We start from the raw sequence: 12,406 nt of genomic DNA, 5'->3' as shown, positions 1-12,406 counted from the left end.
TGAGATCAGAAGTTGAATTGTTGTCTCATCAGCAGTCTGTAAGGCTTGTTTCAGTGATATATCAAAATAAATTATTTTCTAGATTCAATAAGCAGTATAGTATTCTAAAATAAAGAAATTTGAGTCACTTCCTGTTTCTTAGTCTGCCCTAGGCCTTCTCCAGCCTTACTGTGTCCATCTGCTGCATCTGTTCAGTGATTCCCCTGGGGCCCATGGGAGCCTGTTGCACCTGTGTGTCTTCATCCTGGAGAAAACAGCTGAATGGCCTCTTGTAGTCCTCACCCTGCCTTTCCTCCCTTCTATCCCCTGCTCAGGCAATACTGGACCCTCTTCCCAGGTCTCATAGCTACAGTCATTCTGCTTCTTATAACTAGAAACCTTTGCTTCTTAGCTTATCTCACCTCTGGGACAAAGCCCCATGTGCTCAGGAAATAATCGAATGGAATGAACTAGAAGCTGAACTCTTAACCAGGATGCTTAAGGGCAGGCTTATGAAATCTAGGGTATTTTGTGTTCCTTTCCAGAAGGTGCCTGTTTTTCCACAGCTCACATCTGCCTGCAGGAGTGCCTGCTGGCCTCAACTTTCTCCATAAAGCAGGCCACATTTTTTTGGGTGCTTTCGCTTCTTATTTAACCATGAATACTGATGATGTGAGACACCTCCTTGGTTGATTGTACAGTGAAGGTGTTGTAGTATTTTCTCTGTCTCCCTGTGAGCCATGGCATAGGATGTTTTGAAGTACAGAATTTATCTTGTGGTCAGCTATTACTAGACCTGAAGGAAAGTAGTAGGGCTATCCCAGCGTGGGCCTGCCTCCCTTTAATCAGAGCAGTGTGTGTAAACTGGGAGCCTCAGGACTTGGCTGTGAAGGTGCGGGTCTTGCCTGCCCCTCAGGGCTCTGCTGTCAGAGGAATTACTCAACCTTCCTCATTGAAGCTTCCCACCTGTAAACAGCAGCCGCTGAACTCTCATTTCCTCAAGTTCTTGTCACCTCCAAGTACCACTGCCAATATTTTCTCCAAAGGAAGCTGAATTTTTAAGTCTTATAATGTAGTATTCTTATAAAACCATCAGAGTATGCCTCACAAAGGAATTATAAAAACCTATGTTTCTGTCAGTTCACAATGCTAAATTTCATGTGGGGATTCTAATAGTTGTTACATAGCTCTGTTCCAATTATACAGTGGTACCTGGGTTCACAAATTGGATTCTTTACACGATTCTGGTCCCAAACAGTTGAATGAGAACCAAATTAAATTTAGTGGTTAGAACCAGGCATGGTGATGCACTCCTGTAATATCAGTATTCAGGAGACTGAAGCAAGAACATCTCCTTGAGTTCAAGGCCAGCCTGGTCTACCTAGTGAGACCCTGTCTCAGAAAATAAACAAGCAAAAAAATTCATTGATTAGGTTCAATGTTAACCTTATAGGGAAATTTGATTTAGTTCTTGTCCAGTTTGGTTTATAACCAGAATCTTGGAGAGAATTGAATTCATGAACTGAGGTACCACTGTACATCCAAAAAGCAAAGAAATAAACAGTATTGGAGTGGGGGCCCACTGGATGGACCCTTTATGAAATGGGCCTGAGCTAAAAGTCTCTGGATCTCCATCAGCCCCTGCTCTAAGAGACCCCTATAGCACTTTGAGTCTTCACATATAGGGTCATTTGGGAGCTAATCTTCAGGAATAACCAGTGGTTTGACTGTTTTCCCTCCCCAGCTTACCAAAGTTAGCACACTTTGTAAGTATCTGCAGGTCCTTCCAGCAAGGCTGTACTACTGAGTGATCTGACTACCTCCCTCAACATTTTCAAGATGCGCTGACCTTTCTGATGATTAAATGCAAGAGTGGTGCCATGGGTGCGAACCAGAATAGTTGGTATAACTTAATGTAAACTAAAATCGAAATTTAACACTGGGACCTTAGCTGGTGAGAAGAGGAAAGTTACCTGGGAAACGGGACTAGTAGAAAGTGGGGTGGCTCTCAAGCTGGGCTGAAGATGATGAACATTAAGAATTTGACCAAAGGCTAAGTTGGGAGCCATAGTTACTCACTTTGGCACACGTTTTCTTTTTTTCACATTACCTTTTATTGGTATATTTTACATACGTATAACAATCACATTTATTACCCAGAATTTGTACGCATACATGATATAACTTGTTTTGTTTTTCCCATTCCCTTACCCTCCCTGGGTAGCCCCTCTTCCCTACCCCATTTACAAAATTTCATGTCCATGTTTTCCTTCTTTTCATGTCTTTTTTACTTTCCCCTTTCTTTTCCTCTCCCTTGTTTCTTGTTCCCCACCCCATGTGAACATTTTCTTTCTATTTCAAAATACATTTTGGTCCTAATTTATGCTGTGGTTTCTCATACCAGAGATACAATATAGCGTTCACACGTTTATGTCTGATTTATTTCACTTAAGAGTATGGACTCAAGGTGTACCCATTTTTCTAGAAACGTCTTGGGCATAGCCTTCTTTGTGGCAGAGTAGTACTCCATTGCGATAAAAAACCACATCTTTATCCATTCACCAATTGTTGAGTACTTGGGTTGTTTCCAAGATTTGGCTATTACAAACTATGGCATACATTTTCAAGAGATGGAACTTTATAGACCTATATAGATTTTCACTATTACTGCCTAAATTTGATGTCTTCTGTGGAATTATCCATGTTCTGTTTCTGATATAAATTTTGTCTTTTGCTTAACACGTGAGAACTTTATTCTTGGCACTGGGATTATTGAAATCTCTGACTTCTAAGGACCTGGTTGGGATCTTGTGGCAGATGTTAGTGATGGCTGGTACCTAAATCCCAAAGTACCTGTACTTGCAAAATGTGTTTTACGTGTTTAACTTAATTCACAGTAATCATATGGTGTGGCTGTCATTTTCAAATTTGACAGATGAAAGGAAGCCCCTGAGGTTAAGGGACTTGCCCCAGAAAGATTCTAGGCATCTTCCCTGATGTTTTCCTCTGAACTAAGAATCCAGCCAGTAAACCAGTGGGTAAAACTGGGATCTACACCCTGACTGCTTCTTGGTCCATGCTTCTCTTCCTTCACCCTGGCTTGTTTCACCGCAGAAATGTGCCAGAGGCCAAGTGTTGTCCACTTCCACGTCTAATCTGCGTCTTGTCCTGAGGTCGCAGAAACCTGTGGTACCGGGCTGCTATTCCATTGTGCCCCTTCCATTTTCTGGTGGGCAGATGGAGCTCCTCCATGAAAATACAGGCTCCTGTTTCTCTGGAAGTGAGCCTAAGGCCTGCCTGCTCAAGGAAACAGTTTCCTCTCTGGGACAAATGACTGGGCACCCCAGTTTTCATTCTGTCACTGTGACTGTTGACACATCAAATCCCCAGAATGCTTCTTCCTATCCAGTTTTCCTCTCCACAGCTCAGGCTCATCTCACTTCCTCAGAATAGGCTTCTCAGTCCAGGATCCCATCTACAGCCCCCACCCATGCACTAACTTAGGGCACTTTTTTTTAACCTTTTATAGTCCATTTGGCAGACTTTTTCGTCAGTTGTCATTCTAACTTTGTATATGAAATAATCGTCATTTCCCACTCTTATTTTTCCACTAGAGGCTTCAGTATTTTCTAATACGTCCTTCACAGAAGGAATTTGATGGTTTTTAAATCTTTCCCTTTCTAGCTATACCACTAAGAAAACTCTCTTCACATTTTTTCTTCTGTCTTTCCTCACTAGAATCTAGGTGGATTTGCTCTTCAGATTGCTGTTTCATTTTGCAGTGTTTTTAGGTGGAGAGCCTCAGCCCACTTGCTGGTGACCTAGAAAGGGGATTAGGAGAGGGGAAACAACTGATGTACAAAACAAAACAACCCATCTGCCCTAAACTGGTTCTACCTGTGTCACTTTGATTATGAATAATATAAACAAATAAATTACATAATTGTAGGGGAAGTAAAGTCTATCAGATTATGATTTTTAAAAAGGCCTGAAGCTTTTTGTTGTCATCTTGTTAGCTGAACTCCCAAGCCTTTGACTTGGAGATTGTGTGCATTGGTAATTTCAGGACCATAATCTGGAGTGCTGATTGTCTTTTATAATAAGGTACTACAGAGTAAATGACTGGCAACAGAGGTTGTAGGAGGAAGTAAGGCCCTTGTCTCTGAAAGAGGAATATACCTTGCTGGGGGCCAAAGAGCTTGTTTTCAGGCCCTGGTCCAGGTATACATATGACAGTGTGAGTGCTCAGGGCAAGTTCCTTCACTTGCATGCCCTCCTTTTCATCAAGCAATAAGACATTTGCCTGCTTAGACTTAGTACCAGGTTCAGTTGTCATCAAATAACTTCCATCCTAGGGCTCAGTGTGGCAGCAGGGATTTGCTCAATTCACTTTATGTATCTACTTCAAATGCTACTATTCCTATTGGTTACACCTTCCTGGTCCATTTGTCCATCTAGCCTACTATCTGTTCCCTTTCAGCCTGGTATTCCCTTCTTGCTTCTGCCTCCTGATCTGCCTGTTGTTTAAAGGGTAACTTAGATCCTGTCCTTTGTGACTGCTACAAACCTGGTGACTCCTGCCCACCTTCCTTGCTGCCTGTGTTTGGCTTATGAGGGTTGCTTTGACAGATACCTGCCTCCTCCTCCAAACTAAGCCTCGTAATGCTGAGGGAATGCGGCTTACCTGACTTGTGTTAGATATATGATATTCCAGCAGAAGATATTGATGAATTGAAGAACTCTTCTGAAATAATGTTGAAATGCTGTTCCATGTGGACTAACAGTTTTTTAAGAGGCCAGAAAAAGAGATTGTTTGCCTGGCAGGAAGTAGCAGTGATAATAGAAGCACCAGACCGACATTTCACAGCCTTTTCTCATACTGTACCTTGTTCATTTTCCTAGAAACCTTTGGAAGTATGGGTGGAATGATGTTCTCTGATGGGAGGCAAATGCAAAGAAACAAAATGGTCTTATGGTCAATCAGATGGCAATAAACCAAAGTTCACACGCAGGCCTTTTAATTCCAGCCCCCAGGTGCTTGACACTAGTCCCTAATGACTGTGTCATACCTTTACTTGTCTTATACGTTGGTAGAAATGCACCTGCATGTGTAGAATTGATTCAGTGCCAGTTTTACCAGTTCCTTGGAGCAGTTGTCACCACTGTTTTCTTTAATATAAGTACATTTCTTTGCATTGCATTAAGGTGCAAAACTGATGTAAACATTCCATCTCACTGAGACTCTTTCCTGTCCTCCCTTGATTTAGGAGAAAGGATCCTGGGCTATGCTGAAGAGCCCTGCTATCTCTGGTTTGTCATGGAGTTCTGTGAAGGTGGAGACCTGAATCAGTATGTCCTGTCTCGAAGGCCAGACCCAGCCACCAACAAAAGCTTCATGCTGCAGCTCACAAGCGCCATTGCCTTCCTGCACAAAAACCACATCGTGCACAGGGACTTAAAGCCAGACAACATCCTCATCACAGAGCGGTCTGGCACTCCCATCCTCAAAGTGGCAGACTTTGGACTGAGCAAAGTCTGTGCTGGGGTGGCACCTCGAGGCAAAGAGGGCAATCAAGACAACAAAAATGTGAATGTGAATAAATACTGGCTGTCATCAGCCTGTGGTTCAGACTTCTACATGGCCCCTGAAGTCTGGGAGGGACACTACACGGCCAAGGCGGACATCTTTGCCCTGGGCATTATTATCTGGGCAATGATAGAAAGAATCACTTTCATTGACTCTGAGACCAAGAAAGAGCTCCTGGGGACCTACATTAAACAGGGAACTGAGATCGTCCCTGTTGGCGAGGCGCTGCTAGAAAACCCAAAGATGGAGTTGCACATCCCCCAGAAACGTAGGACTTCCATGTCTGAGGGAATCAAGCAGCTCTTGAAAGATATGTTAGCTGCTAACCCACAGGACCGGCCTGATGCCTTTGAACTTGAAACTAGAATGGACCGGGTCACATGTGCTGCTTAAAATTCAGGACTGAACATCTTGGGTGTTTTTAAACTAGGTGAGTGATCTCTTTTTGTTCTGCATGCATGCGCACTTACTGAACAGGGTCTGTGTTTTGAATCCTGGGGAGCTGGAGAGAAATGCAGGGTGGTTGAGAAGTCTTTATTATCAAAGATTTCCCCCTTGTCCCCCAGGTCTCAGAAGATAGGTGGATTATTTGAGCCCAAGCTGGAAAGTACAGTATAGAGGTCTTTTGAGGAGGGTTGCATTTGGGCTAATAAAGTTTTTAGAAACTTTTTCATGTAAGTAATAAGTAGTCACAGTAAAAAATGTGCTACAAAATTGGTAAAGGTTTTCAGGAAATAAACACTTCATAATCCTAAATTCACTCATTCACCTCTACATAGTTTAAATCTCCCACTGTACTGAAGGAGTATTACTTCCTGCTCTTTTCACTCAGTCCTGGTCTGAACATTCCTGCTCCCCGTCATTCTTCTGTTTGTCATCCTTGCAGTGATTGTGTGGCATCCCACCGTATGTACTGTTACTTAACCATTCTCCTGCTTTGAATAGCACACTTCTCTTCAGTTTAGATACTATAAAGAAAACAATACTGAGTGTTGAAGTTTGCTTGTTTAGTAGAATTAGCTATGGAGTTTCATTGGTTAGATACTCTGCTAGGCTGTAGAGTAACTTGACAGATAATAATCAAACTTTCCCCTTCCTTGTAAATTTTTTGCAGCTTAATTGAGGAGAGAGAAGCATTCATTAATTTTTTTTAAAGTTGCTTTACAGTGAAGGAGAGAGGTGCTGAAGGCAATTGACCTTTCGGGATGGTGCCCAGAGACAGAAGTAGGAAGTATAAGGTAGAGGGAGTACCCCAGGTAGAAGATCCGCCTCTGTAAAGGACTTGTCACCAGAGGCACCCTGGCACATTGGAAACCCTTGCCCAGTGGTGCTGAACCTATGGCATGTGGATCATAGCAGGCTGTTTGTGTCACTGGAAGCTCTGAAAGGTTTGCCATTTCAGTCCTAGACCTAGACCAATTCAGTTTTTTATGAGAGTGTAGACATGTGGAGATTAGGGAGGATGAGGACTTGCCAGGACAGCAAACAGCATGGACAGAGGTTGAGGCAGAAAATCTAAAGGTGTGGGCTAGGGCAGTAGATCAGAAACTGACCGCCACATATGCTTGGTACTGTTTTCCACATGTACTGTATCATTTCACCTTTACAATCCTGCCAGGTATTAAGTGGTTTATCTAGGAGCTAAGTTGAGGCCAAATGTGTTTTCTCTGCCTCTTTTCCGTTAATCTCAACATGAAAGGTCGAAATAAGCTACTCTTAGATTTTGCTGAAGCCTTGAGATATGGGGGAGAAAGGAGGGCCGCTTGTCTCAGGGAAGGAGCCTTAGTCATCAAACATAAGGTCAGTTACTGGTTTTTTTGAGACAGTCTCACTATGCAGTTCAGGCTGATTTTGAACTCACTTTGTAGCCCAGGCTGATCTCAAACTCCCACCAGTTCTCCTGTCTCAGCCTCCCAAGTGGTAGGATTACAGGCATGTGATACCATGCCCAGTATAAATTGGTGCTAATTTGACCATAACCTATTTTCTTGCCCTTCTGGGATGGGATTGGGGACTGAGAATTGTGGCTCTTGGCCCAGATCTAAGTTCCTGGAGCTGAACCTTGTGCTGTTAGAGGCGACAGTTATTGTGTTGATCAGTTTTTTTTTTTTTTTTTTTTTTTTTTTTTTTATATCTTCAAATCCATTTTACCCAAAATTTCAGAACATGACAGTCAAGGGGCAACAATGGAACATGTGTTGTGCGTTACCATCCCCAAATCACTCACCCAGAGCACAAGGCTCTGAATTCAGTAGTCCAAACAATACCAGCACAAACCTTTGTCTTCAATGAGCTCATATATTGTTTTTTTCAACTTCTCACACTAGTGAGACGACATGATATTCACAGTGTGTGTTTGGTTTATTTCACTTATGAGTATGGTCTCAAGTTGCATCTATTTGCATATAAAAGTCTGATTTATCCTTTATGGCTGAGTAGTACTCCATTAAATAAAAATATGGTGGTCAGTTCTTAACCCTTTGTCACTCTCACGTTTCCAGCTAGATCTGGTTCATGCAAGTTTGGCTGGATCTATCTTGTGTTCTCATTGAACATACTTGGCCAACTTGTGCCAGGCCAACTTGTCTGCCACCTAGTAACTGGAAGAGTAGGTTTTCCCCACAATGAAGCTTGGGTAGTGCTGTGTTAGAGATCAAAGGCTTGGTTTGCCAGTATTTGAATCGTATTTCATGCTATCATTTCCTATTTCCATCTCATTTTTTCTGCTTTTGAAAGATCTCCTATAATTAAGGTTTGTCCTGGTATGGAGGAAGGTTGACATTAGGACTGGAATTTGGGTTAGGATTATGGAGTTGTCACAGCTAATTGAGATCAGGGTTCCCATTTAGACCTCTGCACTTGGAATTTGTGTTGCTTTATAGGGCAAAGTTTTAGTTAAACATAAGTGCTTCTTTCATTTAGGAGAAATAGGTGAAAAGAAGAGAAAAGGTTAGGAACTTGTTTACCTTGCATGTCTCAGGAGAGTTGGGCAATTCAGTCTGTGATGCTGACAGCTAATTACTGCAGTTCTAGTGGCACCAATTTTTTAATGGGATATTTTTCTGATATTTTTTTACAGTTAAGTACACATTGTTTAATATAATAAAGCTTGTAAAATTAAAATTAATCATTCGTCAATGGAAATACTTTCTTTTTAATTTAAAGGAAAACAAAACAGTATAAGGGTACAAGTAATACAGAATTACAAAAAAAACAGTAAGAAATCACTAGTTAATAGATTACATATTGTCATCTTAGAAATAGTTGTTCAAGTTACAGGATTAAAGCATACAAAGTGGACATTCAAACAGTGAGACTACAAACAGTTGTGTTCAGTGATCCAACAAAAACTCAGTAATATGGTCATCTATCTTAACACACCTAAACACACTTGCAGTTGTATCCTTTAGAGCACTTTTTTTTTCCTCTCTTTTTTACAACAAAATACACATTTTGGGTTTTATTACTCCCATAGTTCTAATTACTTTTTTTTTTTTTTGGAAGAGAATAAAACCAAATATGACAAAATAAAGCAGTCAGTCAAAACCAAGGATAGACATAGCACATGATATAAAAACAAGACAAGGTTATCAACAGTGGTTACCATAATGCCTCTTGCTTCCTTAAAAAGAATTGCCTATATCATTAGGTATAATAAAATTGAACAAAACAGTACAGAACAAGACCAATAAGACCTAAACTTTGGAAACATTACAGAACTTCAAGAGAAGATAATAGTCAAACCAGAATGGGCATCATAGTGAATCTTACTGCCTTCAAAGTAGTTGCCTATACCCTCAAACTTGATACTATCAAACAGAACGGAGCAGTCTATAATCAGTCAAAACAAGATAGTGGGAGTAATACAGGGCTTCAAATCAAGTTAATAGGCAATCAAAAAAGTTACTGTAATATATCCTGCAATTTTTTTGATTTTTTTTCCCCTTAATTAAAAAATAATAAATTTTTATATTAATAAGGGGAGATTGAGATAAAAGAAGACATAGCAACATAACAATACAGGTCAAAGCATGACAATTTCAGCAATCTAGTGCTTCACCACAAGATAACCCAATGGAAATACTTTTTAAAAAAATATGTGGGTGTTGGAAACGCCCAAGGATAGATGGTCCTTCAACCCATCCTATGAAAAGAAGGAAGAAAAATGGTTTGAGACGAGCACAGTTATGTGTATATTTCCTGATCAAGGTAGTACGGAGTCTTAAGACAAACTTCAGATCCCTCAAGCGAGAGGCTCTTGAATGAGGCTACATGGTGGGGTGGTTAGATGGTGAAGGTGGGAACAAGAGCCTGCCCTGAGATGGTGCATCTCAGGAGAGACAGTAAGGCTGTTAGCAGTTAGAATGGAATAGTGTGTACCAGAAAGAATCTCCACCTGAAGGATAGCGTGTCTTTCACCCATCCCCACACTTCAGCCCCAGCACACAAACAGGATTCCTATAAACATGGGCTGCAGCAACTTTCTCTGTAAGAAGGGAGATATCCATTGAAAGGACATTCTGTTAAGTTACCTTGTCTGTAATTTGGCTAACTTGTCAAGGTGTACATTTTGAGTGGTGGTGAAATAAATGAAAATAAGTGGTTTATGCGAAATACCTGCCAAGTGGAGCAATAGGTTTGAGCGTTTCAAATAACTTTTGCAAGATCTTAGTTCTGTCTACTGAGGAAATCTCACTCACTCTGATAGTGACTGACTTTATCATTTAGAGGAAAATTTTTTTATTAAACTTATTGCTACAGTTTAAATATGTATAAGGATCACATTCATCCAGGAATTTGTACCTGTATATGATACATCTTGGTTCCTCTTTTTTTCCCCTATTGTTCTCTCCCTTCACCAACTCCTCTCCCTTCTTATTTACAAAGCTTTGTTTCTATATCATCCTCCTTTTCTCATTATTTTTCTTTTCCTTTCCTTCTTTTCCCCCTGCCTAGTTCCTCTTTCCATCTAAACAGTTTCTTCCTATTTCACAAAATGGTACCAATTTGTTTTATGGGGTTTTTTGTTTGTTTGGTTGGTTGATTGGGTTTTGTTTTTGTCTTTTTGAGACAGGATTTCTCTATGTAGTTCAGGCTGCCCTTGAACTCACTGTGTAGTCCAGGCTGGTCTCAAACTCACAATAATCCTCTTGCCTCACCCTCCCAAGTGCTAGAATTGCAGGCATGCACCACCTTGGCCAGCCTAAAGAGGTACCAATTTGACATAGTCTCTCTTCTTGCCCTGTCCTGGGAATTGTGACCTTGAGCCCAGGCCTGAGTGCCAGGAGCTAAACCTTGTCCTGTTTCAAGCTGCAGTGGTTGTGGTGCTGTAGATAGCTGTTATCTGACCAGTTAGAGTCAGAGGCTTGAGCTGGGAGGAACACTTTGAGTACAACCCCTCCCCCCTGCCAAGCATTGTAGACAGCTAAGCTAATTCCATTAACTTACTCAGTGTACTTAGCAGAAAACTTACTTGCTAGATACCATTTTAGTCGCAGATGATACATTTGCGAGCAGAAAGTACAAAAGTTTTGTAGTTGAGCTGATGTTCTATTTAGAAGACACATGAAACACCAGTCATGAGAATATAGGAAAAGACAAGAAAGATTGTCAAGTAGAGTAGACTTTGTAGACCATGACAGAGGTTTTGGCGTTTGTTTTTTACACAGAATGTGTGTTTTTTGAGCTTTGTGACATTTGATTCTTTGAAAGAATCGCTTCATCTGCTGTGCCAAAAGTAAGCTATAGGGGGGAGAGTGAAAGATAAAATGGGAGGCCATTGTAATAATCCAGCTCCAAAGTGGTGATGACTTGAGACTGAGGTAGGGCGGGAAGTGAATGGATTTGGGTTGTAGTTTAAAGACAGAGCCAGTGAAATTTCCTGTGGATTGGACATGAGGTGTGAGAAAAGAATTAAGCATGGCTGCAAGGTTTTGACCTAAGCTATTAGAAGGACAGAGGTGTTAATCAAGTGAGATGGGGAAACATCAGAGGAGGAACAGATTGTGCTGAAGAAAACTGGGTTTAGTCTTTAGGAGTGACTGAACTCTGGATTGCCTAACATTAAGATTGGGGAGAAAGTAGGGAGCCTGACAGGAAAACACTTCAAAAGGAAAGAGTAATCCACGGGCATTTGCCACTGGTAAGTTGAGTGCATGAAGACTGCATGTTGACCATCAAGTTTGGCAAATGAGAAGAATTAGTGGCAAGGAGTTCCAGAATAACCTAGCCAGAGCAGAGTTTAGGGAGTGGGAGAGGGTTAGAGCGAGCACACAGATCATGAGTCTCCATTTTAGGTGTGAAAGCCCTTTAAACTGTTAAATGAAGGACTCTAAAGAACTTTGGTTCCCTTGAAAGTGACATTGCACAGATTCAGTCCTATTTGTGATAATATAGAAAACTACCTTGTGCATTTAAAAAATGTTCAGAAAGATGATTCATTTTTAATAATTATTCAGTGATGGGTCCTGCCTCTTTTATTTGGTTAGTTTTGGAAGACATTTCCTAGTGAATACCACCAGCCAGTCGCAAGCCTACCCCAGCAGGAAGTCGGCCAAACTGATGTTCCAGGTGCCACCACCCACATGTTCCTTAGGGTGTTGTGGAATGAGGGAATCTGCATTCAGGCCAAGACTGCTGTACAGTACACAAATCTGTTACTAGGGCCTTTTGAGGCCAAACCCTTCAATGACGTCTATTTGGAGTGGGTAGCTAAGGCCTGCTGAAGGAAATCAGATGTTGATGTGGTCTGAGGTCATAGAAAGTATTCTTTGCTGTAGATGAAATTCTGTTAGCTGCCTCTCATCACAGAAAGAGGTCACGCCTAATTTGGTAAAAGTC

General features: G+C 41.3%; 1 protein-coding gene across 11 annotated transcripts in view; it reads left to right on the top strand.

Annotated features, from left to right (window-relative positions):
- Stk35 (serine/threonine kinase 35) overlaps positions 1 to 12,406 on the top strand; it is a 176,830-nt gene that overhangs the window by 10,088 nt on the left and 154,336 nt on the right. For all 11 annotated transcript variants that reach the window (XR_010047544.1, XR_010047542.1, XR_010047541.1 and 8 more), the window contains exon 3: positions 5,247 to 5,996. Coding sequence is in view for 2 of the 11 variants with exons in the window: in XM_003476425.4 (XP_003476473.2) it covers positions 5,247 to 5,959 (713 nt within the window). In the remaining 9 variants the exon portion in view is untranslated. The remainder of the gene's footprint in view (positions 1 to 5,246; positions 5,997 to 12,406) is intronic.

Source organism: Cavia porcellus, unplaced genomic scaffold (genome assembly GCF_034190915.1).
Source record: "Cavia porcellus strain 051 isolate PalLab524CR breed Dunkin Hartley unplaced genomic scaffold, mCavPor4.1 scaffold_5, whole genome shotgun sequence".
NCBI classification, from domain to species: domain Eukaryota; kingdom Metazoa; phylum Chordata; class Mammalia; order Rodentia; family Caviidae; genus Cavia; species Cavia porcellus.
This window is presented reverse-complemented; position numbering and strand designations above follow the sequence as displayed.